Genomic DNA, 20,931 nt, shown 5'->3' with positions numbered 1-20,931 from the left:
ATTGTCATGACATACATTTGTTTTTTATTTACTAGCACCATCTTGTGGCAGTTTGATGTTATAACAAAGAAATTGATTATTGTAAACCATTTTCTTAGTGGTTGGTTTAGGTCATGTGACTCTTGGGTTAGAGGTTAACCAGGAAATAGCCACTGTGTTCCAGTTTCTTTCTGTGTGGTGGGCCAACAAGTCATCTCTCTGTTTTCTTCACGTTTTTGTGCCTCAGAAAGGCTTTGCCTGTAAGTTTATCTTTTTTGCAGTTTTTGCATGAATGTGTATATAAATATTTGTAATTCATTAGTTTGAGTTTAAAAACGAACTATTCAACAGTGATGGCAATTTGTGTATAATTACACTAAGAGAACTGATTATAGCCTTTAATATGTGCTCAGAGAATATTTGTAAACAGCAGAAATTCATTTGTGTTTATTTTGAGAATATTTTGTAACAAGACATTTGTAATCTTTGTATATTTCAGTTTTACAAAAAAGAGAAAGAAGAGGAATGAACAAAACAGTAAAACTTTCAACTTTACTACTGCGTCTGCCCTTTTCTGACTCCTGTTAGCTATCTGTCAATGTTGCGTAGATGGAACACGCATCTAGGACAGAATAGTTATACTGTAAAACCGAACAGTGAAATTAATCAAATGAAATTAGTTAATTGCACTCAAATAATAATTAAAGTTCATTGGTGTTACGTTCCCGGTTAATCTAGGGCTATAGGACCCCGTAACAGAATAAGAAAAGGTGATGTGTGGAGGCAGCAAGGTTCGATTCCCAAACCCAGAGCTCTAACAAAAGCCAACCATGAACTCATATCAAAAGCAAAATTCTTTATTTAACAGGTATGGGAGGATGTCAAGACTTCGAGAGGGGGCAAGGCCAACATAATAAACAAAAATCCCTCTAACTATTAGGTAGAAACTAACCAAACTAACAAAGAAAAGAAACAAAAATACAATACGAATAAACTAACTCCCTTACTAGCATAAACAGGAGAAAACATAACAAACAAAATGGCACCCACCTCTCTACTAACCTTCCCACTTAAATTAACAATATAAGTTTAACAGATAACAAATACAGACAAACAAGATAATAACTCTCAAAACAAACCAGATTCCTTGTCACAGGCTCCAGTTAGCACAAAAGTGTTTAACACAATAACACTATAGAGGAATTAACCAAAATAACTCCAGCAAACACCAAAGCTGTCTGGGTCGAGAACAGAGTCCTCATGATGCAGCCTCCACACACACACAGCTTGTGCTGTGACATGGTGCCGCTTAAAACCTCATGGTTTCCTCTCCTCCCACAATTCCATCAGGTCGTCAATTAGTGGATTCAGGTGGCAGCCCTTACCTCCTGCTTAGGGAAAGTAAATGAGAGAGAAACTGGGAGAAAACAAAACATACACTCAAAAAATGTACTTTCACTTTTGCCAATTTTACTTAATCCGTTCATGTTGTGATTACTTAAAAAAATTAATTTAACAATGTGAACTTAATTTAGTTTAGTTCATTCAACAAAAAAGTGTGTATTGTCAGCTTTACTTAAAAATTATTTGTTCAGCCAACATAACATTGTTGCTTTAAAGTAACAGATTAATAAAATCTTTACAGACTTGAATCTCATTGGCTGAGGATTTTGCAGTGTATTATGGGTAATTGTTGTTCTGTCACCCTCTTGCAGAAGTGTAGCACCATTAGATAGGTACGTGAGTAATAAAAAAAAATGATGTTTGATTAACTTGTTCTGATTTCTTTAAGAACAAAACATACAAACAAATGGTTGGAAATGCAACATTGCGTTTCAAACATGTTTGTGATCTGTTTGATGAGCTGTAATTAAGAGATGGTTTATATATTGAGTTGTATTGAGTAGCTGCACTCTTATTTATTGATTCAGTGTTATGGACTTATTAAATCCTAATTAAAGGGGTTGGTGTTTCTGAAGTGGTATTATTATAAAAAACTTGCTATCATAAATTACAATTTTCATGTACAATTAACTCAATTGTTGTTTGTTGACTCTACTAAGGTTTGTTAAGTTACGTTTACTTAAACTTCTTTTGTAAAATGAACTAAATTATTGTTTGTTGAGATTACTTAAACAATTGTGTGGAACCTGTTGACATAATAGTTTTAATTAAACCCAACATTTCATTTTTTTGAGTGTACGTCCTTGGACGTAACAATTGGACTTAATTTAAATAAGTTCTGTAAACTCAAAATTGTTGTAGTAAGGTGAACTTAAAATTATTGCGTTTTCAAGTTCCCAGCATGCTTTGCATCAGAAAACAAGGAAAATAAATGTAGAAATTTTGAAAATAGTGTTATTTTGTGTGTTTTTACACAAGATTAACATAGAGGGACTTAAGTTAGTACTTAAATGTTGTGTTATGTCAGAACTTACAAAGGTTTCTATTATGTTGTTTTTGTAGTGTTACCGTTGTGGTGAAGAGTAGAGCCTGTGGTTAGGTTTAGGATGGACAACAATAGACTATATTTGAGGGAATTTCCCACATTATATGAGTTGAAAAATAGAGCAAATTTTGAGTGAAGTACCCTCTAATTATAAGTTGAGAAATAAATATTTATAAGATAACTGAGATAATTTAAGGCAACTGGAAATTAAATTTTTAATGTCATGTAATTTTTTTACTTAAAGAGCCACACAGATGGGTAATCAAAAATTACCTGTATTACAGTGTATGATGTAGCTGTCCATCAGTGTAAACAATTTGCAAAGTAATTAAACCAAAAAGTACACGATTTATAAAGTTATTGGCTTCTAAAGTAAGGAGTCGACTCTGAATCGCTGAAACGAGTCGTTATAGATTTCAAATATTTTGCCCATCTCTATGTACGTCACTAGGAACACTTTGCATAATAATCTCCGCCTACCGTCTTGGGAGAAACGAAACTCTGACCTGCCCCACCCCCCACACAGACACTCTGGCTGGTGTGATAGCATCATGTCAAGGAGACAGTGTGTTTTTAATTGTAAAGGCAAGTTTGTTTTATTTTCACTGCCAAAGAATGAAGATCAGAAGAACCAATGGCATTTCACTGATGACTGCTTTTCTAATCTCGGTGAGTTCAAGGCGGGATTTTCAAAGCGTTTGGCCATAAAAGAGGGTTCATTACCAACTTTATTTAGACCAACAAGCATCTCCGAATCACAACGTGAAGTATGATTATGAAGTTATGTGTTGGTTTTCTCCCAAGCGTCTTATCAGTATGTCGCGCTAGCACTAACAGTTATATGTTAAAACTCTCTGGAGTCGATTAACGCGGATACGCATTATGAGTCATTTTCCCCTGATAACCCCGAAAAAAGTCTGAGCTGATCTTCATTTACAAACACGTCATTAAAATGAAGTGTAACTCCGTGAATACTCAACGAAGAGACATGAGAGAGATATCTATAGAAAGAACGCATTGTTTACCGTGAAGTTGTGTGCGGAACAACCAATCAAACCTGACTATGTTAGTTGACCAATCAGAACACAGTATGCTACCGAAAGGTGGGGTTTAAGGAAACTGAATCTTTTGAACAGCTTCGCGTGAACCGTTTGGGGCTCTCTGAGAATTTAAGTAATTTTAAAATTATATTTTGACAAAATGACAATGTTTTTTAACCTTGGATGGATTTAAACCTGTTGTACAGGATTTATAAACAGTGATAGGAAGCTTAGAATTTTCATCTTACTGGCTCTTTAAGAGTTCTGTGAACTTATTAGGGTTTACAGTGTATGTTAACAGACACTTAAAAATATATATTTTATTGAACTAAAAAATATTAAGTTAATTTGACATTTTCGATGTAATCTGTTTCAACAATTTTTTGAGTTAAGTGAACTTGTCGGGTTTTACAGTGTGTGTATGACAGCAGGGCCGTTTGAAGGAATTTGGGGGCCCCAAGCAAAATGGACATAGAGGCCCCCCGACCCCTGCATGCACGCAAAGCCTACAGGAACCACAGCATAGCCATACAGTTTAAGTTCACCCGCACTTTATATAAATAAAAAAGGTTTACAGTGCAAATACTGCTTGAAAAAATAGTTTGGTGGGAATTCAATAGTGATTTGCAATAATATGACAGCACACACTTATCAATTTAAACTCTGGGCTGTGCAGGATATCAGCTATAATTATATATTGTACTGTGAACAATGACAATAAAGTTGACAGATGAATTAAGTGCATTTAAGTGCCATTCAGTTGGGGTTTTAAATAAAGCATTTTCTGAGATGCACATTAAACATTAAACACAAAACATTAATTTAATTTATATTTAAATTATTGAAAATTAAGCAAACTTAACTTTTTGGTAAACAAAGGGGATTTACTATTAAAAGTAAAACATGGAAGAAATTTTGTGTGATTAAACCTTAAAAAAATGTTAGATTTTTTTTAAGCAGTAGGCTATGTTCTGCTGAATAATAGTAATACATCTCTGGCAAATACTTGTCTAAAACAGGACTTTTATTTTGACGGGTTGACGTACCATTTATTCAAATCAAACGGTCAAATGCTCATGAAGTGACTGTCAGAGCAGTTCTGGAGATGTTGTTCATGTGTTCACGTCTTTAGTAAGACAGCAGATGCTGAAATTACCGCGAGCGTCACGTGCGCTTCAGTGTAAAGGAAGTCGTTAATAGAGACGAGCAGAACATGCAGGATTAATATTTAAATAGACTGTTCCGGCTTAATATTTACAGATATTAGTACATATCGTGATTTGATGTAAGTGCAATGACCTATTTTTAATTCATTCATTCAAAATCGACACACGCCACGACATTCTCTTTACATTTGCCCGCTCCCTCAAATCAAAACACTGCTGACTCCTTGCAGTACGCGATTTCTGTTCTGCGTCTTCCTTATCTCGTTAAAAAAACGTTACAGTAACCATATTCCTTCCTTTCGAAAAAAAAATTGCACTAACTGTTCGTTACAAACAGCATTTGTAGTCAGGTAGGTAGCTAACATAAACATATTTTTGCTAGCCTACCTGCTGCAAAATTACACCATTTGTACAAGACTGACAAGGTAGAGCTATTATATCCAGTGTAATTTATCACTAACCACTATCTTGTTTTTTTTCTTCTTATCCTCCTCTTCCTTTCTCTTCTGGCTTCCTGAAGCATAATTCCGCTTCATGACTGCCGAGGAGGTTTTGTATTTTGCCGGTAGCAGAGATCACGTGTTGGCTGGCTGCTGTTCGCGACTACTGAGAGGGGCCCCCTTGAGGGGGATCCCGATAACAGTGTCATTGCACGTTACTGCATTGACAATCAAAGAGGCGCTCAAACAGTGTCGTTGCATTTTATTCTTAACCAGTAGTTGTCTTGGGGCCCCAGGCCAGCTCGGGGCCCCAAGCAATTGCTTGGTTTGCCTGCCTTGTCGGGACGGGCCTGTATGACAGTCCCAGTCATAGTTGTTTGTCCTGCTCACTATCTGAAAAAAAAAAACATACTAATATCCTGATTTGCTGCTCAAGCATCAAAGTTCATTAAGTTCATTTGCTGACCATTTGACAGTTTCATTTAGATTCATTAATAAAACTAAATGGTCATTGCTTGGATTTAATTTCGATCCAAGTGAAATCCTGAATGACACACTACACACTGTGCATACTGTACTCTAGATACTCAACTGTCTGGTGTATGAATATTATAAGATTATTTTATTAACATCTGAGTCTGAGCTCTCCGTTGTGAGGAAAGATGACAGTTGACTCATTAAGTGTTTGTCTGTTTAAGTCGAGCATTATCCAGAGATCTTGACTTCACTGATGATTAGCTGTTGTTCTTACACCCTCACCAGAGAAAACATCTGGACTCAGACATCTAGACTCCAAGATCAACAAGCAGAAAACAGAGATGATAACCCTGAACACCTCAAACCCCTCAGCAATTAAAGTACAGGAGCAGACCTCTGTAGAAATGAGGAGTTTGTAGACCTGGGCTTCATCATTAGACATGATGGAGGACAGACAATGACATCAAGAGACGCATTAGCAAGAGCAGAAACAGCTTTATAACACTGAACAATATGCGGAGGTCCAACACTAGAATGACTCTGTATCAGAGCTGTGTCCTTTCCACCTTACTTTACAGATCTGAATGTTAGAGAACGACAGAAACACTTTACCTAACTATCAACTTTCCACATGATGAACCTCCAGAATCCTGCAGATCTTCTGCTCCAAAACATCTCTGACCAACAACTACTCATGCGGCGCAATTAAGAAAGTACAGCACCTTTAGAAATATATTAACTGAGAAAAATAAAAATAAACTAAATTAAAAAAAATAGCTATTTATGCTTTGTCTACAAGTTAGCCTATATTTAAAACAGTTTAATAATACTTAAAACAGACAAGTAAACTTTTCACTTGTTTTTAACTGTATGTGGCATTTTATTACATGAAAATATAAAAGTGTTAAAATTACTAAATGTGTTTGAGTATTTAGAGGAGAGTGAAAGACACAAATGCTGTTAACTTGTGAAAATGTTTAGTTGATTTGATGAAGGAGAGTCTCCATTCACAGAACAAAGACTATATACTGGATATCTGTACATTAACAACACACACACAACTAAATATAAAGTAAAATAGAATAACAATGTGTATAAAACATGAGATAAGTTTCAAACATTGTAGATTTACTTTATATCTTTTGACACATTTAAGAGCTGCACTTGACAATCACATTTAAACATTTGAATCATTATGAATGAGTTTAATAGAAATATTATTAAACTGAAGAGCCAGACAGACTCATCTGAGCTTCTTCCTCCTCTGTTCCAGCTTTACATTAAACACAATGATCATCTGCTTGAATACTAAAGCAATATTAATCATTCAATATCATGTTTCTAACACACATGCTGCATTATTTGATTGTAAAGTCTGAGTCTCTTCACCTGTATGGATCACATTTACACATTTATCACACATTTATTTCTCCTCATAGACACAGTAGTGAAGCTCTTCTGTGGATCTTCAGCTGATGTTTACTGCTCCTCTCAGGATCACTTCACTTTATGAGATACAGCATTTAGCAGCTTCTGGTGATTTGACTCCTTCTATACTCTAAGATTGAATAGAAGAGAAGATCATCAGAGTTCGGTGGAATAAAGTACTAATAAGTTACTATATTTCAATCAAAGTAAAAAGTTACATTAAAATCCTGTAATCAAAGTTGTTGCTAACTGAGCAGAAGTGTTTAGCTGAATCTAAATTGTGTCTAATTCTTCACTTGTGTGTCAAGAAAGCATATAATAAGTGTGATAATGCAGATGCAGCCGGATGTGATCACAGAATAAGTCTCTTCAGGAGGACACAAGTCCTGATCACCCTGTCGGGTTTATTCTGTGATAACAAGCGGCTGGAGGTACATTATCTCTTACAGAAAGTAAGTGTAAAGTAATGTTACGTGTTGCTTGTCAAAGTAAAAACACACAAGAGACAGAGACATTGATCATGTGATGCTGGACGACTGTGAGATGAAGCTGAATCTGCTCTGATTTTACCAGCGTTTTCCTACAATCTGAACAAATCTATTTCAAACTCTAATGATTCACTATTACTGATCTCATTAATAAAGCTGCTGTTGCTGTAGAAAGCTGTGACAGTCTGCTTTTCTTCTCTTTCCTCCTTTGTGTTCAACATTTTTATCAACTTTACATTTAATTCTGACACAAACCCTTTGAAATAAAGCTTGAAGATCATTTGATCAACTCTTTTAACTAATATCTGAAAGTATATATTTGTTCACATATCAGAGGTAAATGAATCTCTTTAATATCACAAAGTGAAGTTTACTCACCTCAGTTCACAGTTTGAGTCTCTTAGCACATCAATGAGCTTCTGCTTTGAGTCTCCAATCATATTGTGTCTCAGATCAAGCTGTTTTAGAAACTGCAGAGCTTTTGTGTTTGTCAAAGACTGAGTTAAAGAAGAAACATCTGTAATGCCACAGTTATAAAGACTAGAAAGAGACAAACAGAGGAAGAGAGATCATCTTACAAACAAATCATTAAGATGAAGAATCTTTCACAAATATAATGTGAACACATTCATCATGAGATATTGAGTATAAAGTGTTTTGTTCAACTCTTATGTGCTGTTCGTTTGGGGAGGACACTCGTGCTGTTTGGGCTCTCCAGAGAACACAGCCAACAAAACGACATTTTGTTACAAAATGTGTCATTTATTAATGTTTTTACTCTACATTCATGTAGTTTTTTGAAGGATTTATGATATTTTGTAAATGTATAAAATGTATTAATAAAAAATATATTTTTAAGTAGGTTTTTATATAAAAAGAATATAATTTTATATATAAAGAATAGCACCAAGTGTTGACAACCGTACAAAGTCTCATGTCATTTAGATAAAGGGAACATTTTAATTTTTATTTCAGCAAACATCATTTGGGGTCTCAAAAGACCTTGAACAGCACTTAAGAGTTAAACAAAGTGATTTTCATCATTTTGATTCTTGTCTGTGAATGTTACTGACCTCAATCTCTCCAGTTTACAGCGTGAATCCTTCAGTACGTCACATAAGTGATTCACTCCTGTGTTTATTATTTGATTCCCGCTCAGGTTCAGTTCTCTCAGGTGTGATGGGTTTGATTTCAGAGCTGAAGTCAGGATGAGACACTGTTTCTCTGTAATACTGCAATCACACAGACTGAAGACAGAAAGAGAAAACACAATGAATCAGACACGTTATGTTCATGAGTGAGTAATTCATCATGTGTTAACACCCGACAGTGCAATAATTAAAACACCTTATTAAAACACCAAAAACCTTATTATATGATTTTATTATTATATTATAATAAACCAATAATAAACTTATTATATTAACTTATTTTAATATGACTTTAAGTAGTTCTATAGTTGATCCTATATCTGAATCTACTTTGTTAATCTTTTCTTTTGGTTTTGTTTTATTGGTCAGTCGTGGTCTAATGGTGAGAGAGTCAGGCTTGTAAGCTGAAGGTTGTGGGTTCGAGTCTCAGGTCCAGCAGGGATTGTAGGTGGAGAGAGTGAATATCCAGTGCTCTCTTTTACCTTCAATACCACGACTGAGATGAGACCCTCGAGCAAGAACTGAACCCCAACTGTTCCTCAGATGCCACTGGTGTGTGTGTGTGTGTGTTAAAAGAGTATGGGACACTATATTTGGCCACACGTCACATCCTTTCCTTTCCTTTTCCTGAAAGTGAACATTAATCTTTAATCTGACTGTAACTGCTGTAGAGTATAATGATACTAACTCTAGTTTCTCCAGCTTGAATTGTGTGTTCATCAGTAGATCACTGAGGTGTTTCACTCCAGAGACTCCTAGTAGTTCATTCCCGCTCAGGTTCAGTTCTCTCAGGTGTGATGGGTTTGATTTCAGAGCTGAAGTCAGGATGAGACACTGTTTCTCTGTAATAGTGCATTCACGCAGACTGAAGACAGAAAGAGAAAACACAATGAATCAGACACATTATGTTCATGTGTGAGTAATTCATCATGTGTTAACACCATACACTGCAATAATAAAAAAGGTAAAAAATTTAACATTTCCAAAACCATACATTGACATTTAGTCATATATCAGACACTTTTATCCAAATGAGGACAACTGAAGCAATCATAATCAACAAAAGAGAAATGATACACAGTAGTTTTTTGTTAATTGTATAATAAATAATAAGAATAATAAACTGATTGAATATAACAAAAGCTAGTGTGCAATGGTGCACATAAGTGTTCTGCGGGTGCGCATGCGTGAACTTAAGAAATGCACAGTAAATGAGTTCAGAGCGCGTGTTTGTGGACCGACATGTTTGACAGCTGTTAATGCACAATTACTATTTTAGATGACAGACTGTACTGTATACAAACTAAAAGCACAAATCTAGGCTACCGGTTAACGTTTTCAAATCACAATGCAAAACTGTGACATTTTATTCACTGACGCTCTTTAGACTAAACCCGGAAGCACATAGACTTACTGGCAACCCGCCAAAATAAAAGCTTGCTGATTTTAAGTTTAGAAATGAAAAAAATAATAACTAAGGTTTAAATAATAATAGCACATTTTTAAGTTTACTATAAACAATTGTATTTGTATTTGACCCTTTTTACTTTAAAGGGGTGGTTGATTGTGAGTTCACTTTTTTAACATAAGCTAGTGTGCAATGTTGCTGTTTGAGCATAAACAATATCTGCAAAGTTGCAGCACTGAAAGTTCAATTCAAGGGACTATAACAGGGCTAGGCAACGGCAGTCCTGGAGTGCCGAAGTCCTGCAGAGTTTAGCTCCAACCCTGAAAAAAAGCCTCACTTGTCTGAATCCTGAAGACCTGATGATTTTGTTCAGGTGTGTTTGATTAGGGTTAGAGCTAAACTCAGGACAGCGGCACTCAGGGACCAATGTTGCCTATCCCTGGACAACAACAAGCTTTTTCCCAAGTCCGTTACATCACAAACCCAGATAAACCCCGCCCCCGGGAACATGTGATGAAGGGGGCGAGGCCATGCTGTGCTGCTTTAGAGATGAGGAAGATAAATCTTGGGGTGCACGTAAGAATCTGTTCATATATAAATCGCGATTCTATCTTTTAAAGATTCTAATGGATTCACAAGTTTCAGAATCAATGTTCTATAGCAGCGGCTCTTAATACTGTTCCTTGCGTCACTCTGCACAAGCTCTGCATTACTTTCTCTCTCTCTTTCAGCTCCAACAAACTGTTCTATTTAAACACTTATTTCCACATAGCAATGAGAAGCATTCCACATGGACACACGTGTGGTTGCTGAGCTGTATTAAAGCTTTCATCAGAACAAACCTTTATATTACAAGCTAACAGAAGTAGTAGCATTTATGAACAACAGCATATCTAAAAGTATGAGACAACAACAAACAAATATACCATTAAGAGCCGTGCTTGCACAGGTTCTGCACGATTAGCCTTTTTCACACTGCCGTGTTTCTGGCTTTCGGATTGGCGCTTGCAGGGTAAAAGTTTTTACCGGTGACAACTGCGGCCGTACTTAACAAGAATGAGTTCAAGAATCAAAGTCTTTTTATTGGTGGTAGGCATAGATGATTTTTTTTATTATCTAGATTTATCTCACTGTAATCTTGGAATTAATCTAGATTAATTTAGATTAACCCTCTGGAGTCTAAGGGTATTTTTGGGGCCTGGAGAAGTTTTGTCATGCCCTGATATTTGTGCTTTTTTCAGTTTCTTATAAATATCTAAATGGATAAAGTCTAATATCACTGTAATCAGCACAAACTGGGCTATAATAATATGTGAAATGCATGCATGTACAGTATTGTTCAAAATAATAGCAGTACAATGTGACTAACCAGAATAATCAAGGTTTTTAGTATATTTTTTATTGCTACGTGGCAAACAAGTTACCAGTAGGTTCAGTAGATTGTCAGAAAACAAACAAGACCCAGCATTCATGATATGCACGCTCTTAAGGCTGTGCAATTGGGCAATTAGTTGAAAGGGGTGTGTTCAAAAAAATAGCAGTGTCTACCTTTGACTGTACAAACTCAAAACTATTTTGTACAAACATTTTTTTTTTCTGGGATTTAGCAATCCTGTGAATCACTAAACTAATATTTAGTTGTATGACCACAGTTTTTTAAAACTGCTTGACATCTGTGTGGCATGGAGTCAACCAACTTGTGGCACCTCTCAGCTGTTATTCCACTCCATGATTCTTTAACAACATTCCACAATTCATTCACATTTCTTGGTTTTGCTTCAGAAACAGCATTTTTGATATCACCCCACAAGTTCTCAATTGGATTAAGGTCTGGAGATTGGGCTGGCCACTCCATAACATTAATTTTGTTGGTTTGGAACCAAGACTTTGCCCGTTTACTAGTGTGTTTTGGGTCATTGTCTTGTTGAAACAACCATTTCAAGGGCATGTCCTCTTCAGCATAGGGCAACATGACCTCTTCAAGTATTTTAACATATGCAAACTGATCCATGATCCCTGGTATGTGATAAATAGGCCCAACACCATAGTAGGAGAAACATGCCCATTACATGATGCTTGCACCTCCATGCTTCACTGTCTTCACTGTGTACTGTGGCTTGAATTCAGAGTTTGGGGGTCGTCTCACAAACTGCCTGTGGCCCTTGGACCCAAAAAGAACAATTTTACTCTCATCAGTCCACAAAATGTTCCTCCATTTCTCTTTAGGCCAGTTGATGTGTTCTTTGGCAAATTGTAACCTCTTCTGCACATGCCTTTTTTTTAACAGAGGGACTTTGCGGGGGATTCTTGAAAATAGATTAGCTTCACACAGACGTCTTCTAACTGTCACAGTACTTACAGGTAACTCCAGACTGTCTTTGATCATCCTGGAGGTGATCATTGGCTGAGCCTTTGCCATTCTGGTTATTCTTCTATCCATTTTGATGGTTGTCTTCCGTTTTCTTCCACGTCTCTCTGGTTTTGCTCTCCATTTTAAGGCATTGGAGATCATTTTAGCTGAACAGCCTATCATTTTTTGCACCTCTTTATAGGTTTTCCCCTCTCTAATCAACTTTTTAATCAAAGTACGCTGTTCTTCTGAACAATGTCTTGAACGACCCATTTTCCTCAGCTTTCAAATGCATGTTCAACAAGTGTTGGCTTCATCCTTAAATAGGGGCCACCTGATTCACACCTGTTTCTTCACAAAATTGATGACCTCAGTGATTGAATGCCACACTGCTATTTTTTTGAACACACCCCTTTCAACTAATTCAACTAATTGCCCAATTGCACAGCCTTAAGAGCGTGCATATCATGAATGCTGGGTCTCATTTGTTTTCTGAGAATCTACTGAACCTACTGGTAACTTGTTTGCCACGTAGCAATAAAAAAATATACGAAAAACCTTGATTATTCTGGTTAGTCACATTGTACTGCTATTATTTTGAACAATACTGTACATGATTGTATTTTTGAGAAAAAAAATGTTATGCATGGTTAGTGAAAAACTAAAAATGTTAAATCACTTGAATAAGGCCATAAAACACATACATAACACTGGTTCCCGGGATTGTTGAGAACTGGAGCTTGTAGCCTAGAATTTTTCTAAATTATGTGAAAATCATCTTGTTTACTCACTCACAGAAAACAATATATTGATTAAAATTTTCTAAGACACTTTTTGTTGGTAAAAGTCATATGCGAGTAGGCGTCAACTATCATGAATATCATTGTGATTTACACCTGAGAAGACAAAGGCCTGTATAATGAGCTGCATAATGAGCCTCTCATTCAACTGTGCCACTGAGGGAGGACTTACAAGAAAGAATGTGAGGACAAAATAAAAGTATATAATTTTATGTTTGTAGTTTATTAAGAATATATTTAATTATCCCACAACATAATTTAATATTCACTTGGGGGAGCAGTTAAACAGTTTATTAGGAACAATCAAAGCTTACTTTCAAACAATTTTTTTGGCATCATTACTCCAGTCACACAATCCTTCAGAAATCCTTTTAACAATCTTATTTTCTACCAAAAAAAAATAAATAAAAAAAAACATTTATTATAATCATCATCATTATTATTATTATTAATGTTGAAAAGAGCTGATAATATTTTTCAGGTTTTTTTAGGGGGAATAAATTGAAAGAACTGCATTGTTTTTACATTTGTTAGAGTTATCTCTATTTGTTACATTTATATTATTTGCATCAAGCTTTTGAATGGTATAGTATTGTATATTGTTATTGAAACTTCATGATGTTTCACTTGATTATACAGGAATTATAGTTTGGAAAAAGTATTTGGAAAAAGTCTAACTAGTAAAATTTTTACACGTTATGTGAAAACTAATACAAATAAATAAAAAGAGACTTACTCATGTTTATGATCTCTGCTGAATAAAGTGCTTCATTCTTTTTTCTGAGGAAATCCATTTCTCAAATCCTCAACCACATCACATCTTTTTGGGGTGAATTAGGTCTTATTCCTCTCGTCGCGAAGCAAACAGTAAAATAAAATAAAAACTTGAAGAACAATCTGGCTGCTTTTTCTTCTGTGTGGGTGTATTCAAGCCGCGCTTCAGTTTGAATCTGAATAGCGCGTTAAGCGCGGGGGCGTGGTCACATTAGATATAATGAAGGGAGACATGAAAAACAGACATCGCGTTGTTTTCATATGGATTACTTTATCTCAGAATATTTGTTTTCGGCAGCACTTGTTTAGTTTAAAAGTAGACATTTCGGGCTTTCTATAGATATCTCTCTCATGCCTCTTCGTTGAGTATTCCCTGAGTTACAGTTCATTTTAATGACATGTTTGTACATGAAGATCAGCGCACACAAAGGCTGCAGACAGCGCACCTTGTTTGTTATCTTTATTTTATAAGTGCACAAAGGTTTTTTGTTATGTCTGGATCCAAAAAAAAGTAGACCCTTTACAGATTCGATTGATGTATTGCTCTTATCTGTACGATTAAAACTGAGAGTGTAATTTAAGTTCTTTTCGGGGTTATCAGGAGAAAATTACTCAAAACGCATATATGCGTTAATCGACTTCAAAGGGTTAAAATGGCTCATTTGAATTCTGCTGAAGGCATTCAGAATATGTGTGCTACCCAAATAAAATAATGACTAAAAGTAAGTCTTTTAGAAGGGATTTCTCAAGACAGGTGGAGCATTAGACCAGGGGCTCATTTCCTGTTTCCAAAATGCATCAAAAACTGCTTGAAAAAGATGTAAACGAATTCCACATTGCACAAGGTGCAAACAACCTTACGCCGATTACACACATAATCCGTCTGCAGTGCATATGCGTTGCGTTTTTTTTTTTTACGCACCCATGTTAACGGATTCCAGCGTTCATGCGGTTGCGGTCTGTTAGTGTGTTCCAGGAGCGGTGTGTCTGCAGCAGTGCACGTGTACTTCAATAACTGTCTGGTTTGGTTCAGCAACAAAATCAGACATCAGAAGACTACAGAGAACTGTTCGGACTGCCGAAAGAATTATTGGTGCTCCCCTGCCCACCCTTCAAGAACAGTATACATCCAGAGTGAGGAAAAGGGCTCAGAAAATCACTCTGGATCCCTCACATCCAAGTCACCCCATCTTTGAACTTTTGCCATCTGGCCGTCGCCTCAGAGCCGCAAATACCAGAACAGCAAGGAACAAGAACAGTTTCTTCCCCCAGGCAATCTACATCATGAACAGTTAAAAGTTCCCCAATTACGCAATAAAAATGTGCAATATCCTTATTTATTTGTTACCCCTCCATCCTAGTACATCGCTGCATCTTACTCAATCCTATTCCATTATCATCTATAGCTCAATTGTTTATACACTTATTTATAAAAAAAAAAAAAAATTTGTCTGTGTGTTGTTGTCTCTGGGTACTGGAAGCTTATGTCACTAAAACAAATTCCTTGTATGCACAAGCATACTTGGCAATAAAGCTCTTTCTGATTCAGATTCTGATTCTGTACATACCGAGTAGCGGACTGCAAACGCGTCCTGTCTGAAAGCACAATGCGTCGGTGCTGCTTCAGCACCACATACGTAACGCCCACAGACTGCATACACACTGCAGACGGATTATATGTGAAACAGGCGTGCGTCTTGTCGAGGTTTCCATTGGGAAGCTTTTAAAAAAAAAAAAAAGGAATTCCCTGAAGCAAACCCGGTGGCTTCAGCTGCATCCATGTTAGCACGTCACGTTTGATGTGGTAATTTCACAAGAGGGAAACACACAGGTTTAAAGACTCGTTCTCGCCCCCTACAGATTTGGCTAGGTATACATCCGTGCTAAAATATCAAAGTGAAAGTCATCATAGATCGTCTAGTATAGACCCAGCTCTCAACCCAACTTTGAGAATAGATTAACGGCGATATTTTTTTTAATCGCCCGATAAGGGTCTCACGTTAACGCAGCACGTTAACGCCGATAACGGCCCACCACTACTTTTTATACAAATGAAAGTTTATGAAAATGCTTGAACTGCCGTCACTTTACAAAGTGCAAACATTTCACAATTAACTTTGTGTCAGCATGGGTCATCAAAAACAAGTTTGTTTAATTCTAAATGATGGCATTTACAATTCAGTTCGTTTTGCCGTTCTGTCCGCTTGGATCTCGCTAGGGAAGGGCGTATCGATCTGAAATATCAATATATCGATACTGATGTGAGAATCGAAAGAATCGATACTCAAAAAAAAATGTTTGATTGAATTGATTTTGTTTAACAAAAAAAAAATAATACAATAATGAGTACAATATGCAATTGGATTGGACGAATAACCTGTGTCAGAAAATAATTGTGCAGCAAGGAGAGAGCACTTGTGTACGTTGTAGACATTACTATTCATCACAGTGTTACCAAGTTCACAGTTTTCTCATGGAAATGGGCAACTTTGTCACTGTTTCAGCGTATTGAAGTGACCCCAGTAATGTGTATTTAAGCCCGGAATGTGATTTTTACCAAGGGACCACCTCGAAACAGGTTAGTTTGGGCTATTTTTGAGGAGGCAGATTTTGTTTTGAAAACCTGGCAACCCTTTTTTTGTCAACTATTGACTTTCTTCTCTCTCAGCGAACTTGTGTGTGTGTGTGTGTGTGTTTGGATGATGTAAAAAAAAAAGGCATATGTAAAAAAAAAAAAAAAAAAAAAAAAAAGGCATATGGATCAAAGCACTGAGGCAGCGGAGGGGAGACTCAAAATATTTATAAATATAAAACATTTTTGCCCCGTTTGTGTTAGTTATTTTAATATTTACACTATTATTCAAAGTATAAAACATTGTTTTTTACAATACAACACATGGTTCTTAATCAAATTTTTAAGGGGGGCAACCCTCAGATGAGGGGGGGGGGGGGGGATCCTGATTGTGATTTGATGTGATTTTAGATGGAGCAGCATTTAAAACACAGATATGCAAGAGATCACTGTCAAGTTATGCAATATCATGTTCATAATCACAGATGAATCATCTTCAATTATGGTTAATCAGTGCAATGGATGATGGGAAATGTAGTCCGGGTGACACATAACAGTCTGTGTAGTGTGAGTCAATATAAAGGAGGAGGACCTCTGCTGGAGAGCGGACAGAAGACTGCGGACAGGATTCATGACAGTTTTGAGGAGAAGGAAAGTTATTCAGATTTATGAAAGTAAACAGTAATCTTTAATCTGACTGTAACTGCTGTAGAGTATAATGATACTAACTGTAGTTTCTCCAGCTTGAATTGTGTGTTCATCAGTAGATCACTGAGGTGTTTCACTCCAGAGTCTCCTAGTAGTTTATTCCAGCTCAGGTTCAGTTCTCTCAGGTGTGATGGGTTTGATTTCAGAGCTGAAGTCAGGATGAGACACCGTTTCTCTGTAATACTGCATCCACACAGACTGAAGACAGAAAGAGAAAACACAATGAATCAGACATGTTATGTTCATGTGTGAGTAATTCATGTGTTAACACCATACATTGTAATAATTGAAATGTTGCTCTCAAACAGCCATAAACTAAAACTAAAACAAAACAGGATTTGAGGATATTAGTTACATTTCAAGTCTGAAGAATCTTTAGACAGACCAAAAAAAAAAAAAAAAAGCTTGTGATTTGTAATTTAATTAAGATACGGGATCAACAAGTTTAAAATATAACAAATCAAGAAAACTGTTCATGAATCAAAATTAACTTCAAGACATTTTAGGATTGTAGTTTACAGTCAACTGGTAAATTTTGTGATCATATTTCATTTTTATTGTGATGCATGTCTGACTGAAACAGCTTTTTTGTTTTTTACTGCAGGTCAGGAATTAATTTTTGAAGAAAAGCTGATAATTGTTGTCTATTGCTGTGATCTCATGTGACTGACAGGTTTTCCCTCCTTCACATCATCAGACGAGAGAAGAGATGTGTTTATGAGGGAAAGTGATAGTTATTTTCATTAAAAATCACAAGGGTACATTCATTTTTGGAAATAAATTATGTATCCTGATAAATCAATCTGACTGTAAGTGCTGTAGAGTATAATGATACTAACTGTAGTTTCTTCAGCTTGAATTGTGTGTTCATCAGTAGATCACTGAGGTGTTTCACTCCAGAGTCTCCTAGTAGTTTATTCCTGCTCAGCTCCAGTTCTCTCAGGTGTGATGGGTTTGATTTCAGAGCTGAAGTCAGGATGAGACACTGTTTCTCTGTAATACTGCATCCATACAGACTGAAGACAGAAAGAGAAAACACAATAAATTAGACACGTTATGTTCATGAGTGAGTAATTCATCATGTGTTAACAACATACAGTGTAATAAATAAAACACTGCCAAAAACCTTATTATATGACCATAAACACCATACATTTTAAGTGTATTTTATCACCAATAAACACTTTCTTTACTGTACAGTTCACAGTGTGTGTGTGTGTGTGTGTTCCCGGTGGGCATGTTTTTGTGACATATCAGGACACAACTCTGTATAATGACATGGGTATGACACAGGTATTACAAGGAGAGGGTGACTTATGAGGACATAACCCATGTCCTCATTTTTCAAAACGCTTATAAATCTCCTTGTAATACCTTGTTTTTTTTGAGAAAGTAAAAATGCACAAAGTTTCCTGTGAGGGTTAGGTTTAGGGTTGGTGTAGGGCGATAGAATATACAGTTTGTACAGTATAAAAACCATTACGCCTATGGGATGTCCCCACTTTTCACAAAAAACAAACATGTGTGTGTGTGTGTTAAATGCAGAGCACAAGTTCAGAGTATGGGACACTATATTTGGACACACGTCACATCCTTTCCTTTCCTTTTCCTAAAAGTAAACAGTAATCTTTAATCTGACTGTAACTGCTGTAGAGTATAATGATACTAACTGTAGTTTCTCCAGCTTGAATTGTGTGTTCATCAGTAGATCACTGAGGTGTTTCACTCCAGAGTCTCCTAGTAGTTTATTCCCGCTCAGGTTCAGTTCTCTCAGGTGTGATGGGTTTGATTTCAGAGCTGAAGTCAGGATGAGACACTGTTTCTCTGTAATACTGCATCCACACAGACTGAAGACAGAAAGAGAAAACACAATGAATCAGACACGTTATGTTCATGAAGTCACAGCAGAACAACCTTCATCTGTCAAATAACAGTTTCTTAATCTACATTGAGAGAAAGACAGAAGATAGAAGAAAACTATTTAATAAAGTCACAATGTCTTGATAAAACAAAAAACAGAGGAAGAGTGTCTGAACACCTTTGGATAATTTTCCACAAGTTGGTCTTCAAAACAGAAAAACAAATAAGTTGTTAATTTAATCAAATAATTGACACTTCTCATGATTTATGTATAATTTCTCCTGATTCTTGATAGAAATACAATGAAGTTTTAATTCCTAACAATCTTGTGTGAAAAGTGTTATAATCTTTCATATCTTTTTATGTCTATCATATAATTCTTATTTCATCACAATGAATCGGACAAGTTATGTTCATGTGTAAGTTAAATTAATTTTGAGTAAACATCATACAGTGCAATTAATAAAATGTTGCTACACCTTGAATACAAAATAAATATTTACACAGCCATAAACTAAAACAAAACCAAACTAGGATTTGAGGATATTAGTTACATTTCAAGTCTGAAGAATCTTTAGTCAGACCAAAAAAAAGGTTTGTGATTTGTGATGAAATTAAGCTACAAGATCAACTACAGAACACTTTACAATAAAATATATATAGTTTAAATGTAACAAATCAAGAAAATTTAAATTTACTTCAAGACATGTTAAGATTGTAGTTTACAGTCAACAAGTACATTTTGTGATCCAGTTTTATATTTATTTTTAATGCAGTTCAGGAATTAATTTTTGAAGAAAAGCTGATAATTGTTGTCTATTGCTGTGATCTCATGAGACTGACAGGTTTTCACTCCTTCACATCATCAGACGAGAGAAGAGATGTGTTCATGAGAGAAAGTGATAGTATTTTCATTAAAGATCACAAGGATACATTAATTTTTGGAAATAAATGATGTATGATAAATGATGTACCCTGATAAATCAATCTGACTGTAACTGCTGTAGAGTATAATGATACTAACTGTAGTTTCTCCAGCTTGAATTGTGTGTTCATCAGTAGATCACTGAGGTGTTTCACTCCAGAGTCTCCTAGTAGTTTATTCCAGCTCAGGTTCAGTTCTCTCAGGTGTGATGGGTTTGATTTCAGAGCTGAAGTCAGGATGAGACACTGTTTCTCTGTAATACTGCATCCATACAGACTGAAGACACAATGAATCAGACATGTTATGTTCATGTGTGAGTAATTCATCATCAAATAACAGCATCTCAACCTACATTGTGACTTTATTAAATAGTTTTCTTCTATCTTTTCTCTTTCTCTCAATGTCTTGATAAAACAAAAAAACAGAGGAAGAGTGTCCGAACACCTTTGGATAATTTATTATGCTGTGTATTTGTGATTAAACTGATTCTGGTCTGCACATCACTACAACGTAAATGCATTCGCTCTGCTCTGTCCAGTGACTTGATCAGCTTTGCTACACAGATTCAACTTTGCACATCTAAATAAAACTGTAGGTTTGTCTGTGTGTGTAGATGTGAAGTACAGTAATATTTCTCTGAAACTGGTCAGACTGAAGAAGCAATGCCTGCTCAGAATAAAGCCCAGTCTGGACCGGTTCTGTTCAGTTGTGTTACACATTCATTAATCTGGTGTTTGATGACAGAGAGATGATATGAAGCATCAATAAACACTATGAATATGTTCTGATACAGCAGCACAGAACTATTCTGTTGTGTCCCATTAATAAACACAATGAAAACAGTTCTGTCCCACTGGATAAAAGAGAAATGTTTGTGTATTTTTGCTATTATTAAGTGAAATGATTGGATATTGGG

The 20,931-nt window shown here is 35.9% G+C and overlaps 1 protein-coding gene across 1 annotated transcript in view; it reads right to left on the bottom strand.

The window, feature by feature from the left end:
• Window positions 1-20,931, bottom strand: part of LOC127987694 (uncharacterized) — a 2,462,016-nt gene that overhangs the window by 1,488,973 nt on the left and 952,112 nt on the right. Inside the window, exons 87-91 of the mRNA XM_052590053.1 lie at window positions 20,115-20,291; window positions 18,901-19,077; window positions 18,070-18,246; window positions 17,252-17,428; window positions 9,307-9,483 (exon numbers count right to left, since the gene is read on the bottom strand). Coding sequence (XP_052446013.1) covers window positions 9,307-9,483; window positions 17,252-17,428; window positions 18,070-18,246; window positions 18,901-19,077; window positions 20,115-20,291 — 885 coding nt within the window. The remainder of the gene's footprint in view (window positions 1-9,306; window positions 9,484-17,251; window positions 17,429-18,069; window positions 18,247-18,900; window positions 19,078-20,114; window positions 20,292-20,931) is intronic.

Source organism: Carassius gibelio, chromosome B22 (assembly GCF_023724105.1).
Source record: "Carassius gibelio isolate Cgi1373 ecotype wild population from Czech Republic chromosome B22, carGib1.2-hapl.c, whole genome shotgun sequence".
In the NCBI taxonomy this organism is placed as follows: domain Eukaryota; kingdom Metazoa; phylum Chordata; class Actinopteri; order Cypriniformes; family Cyprinidae; genus Carassius; species Carassius gibelio.
This window is presented reverse-complemented; position numbering and strand designations above follow the sequence as displayed.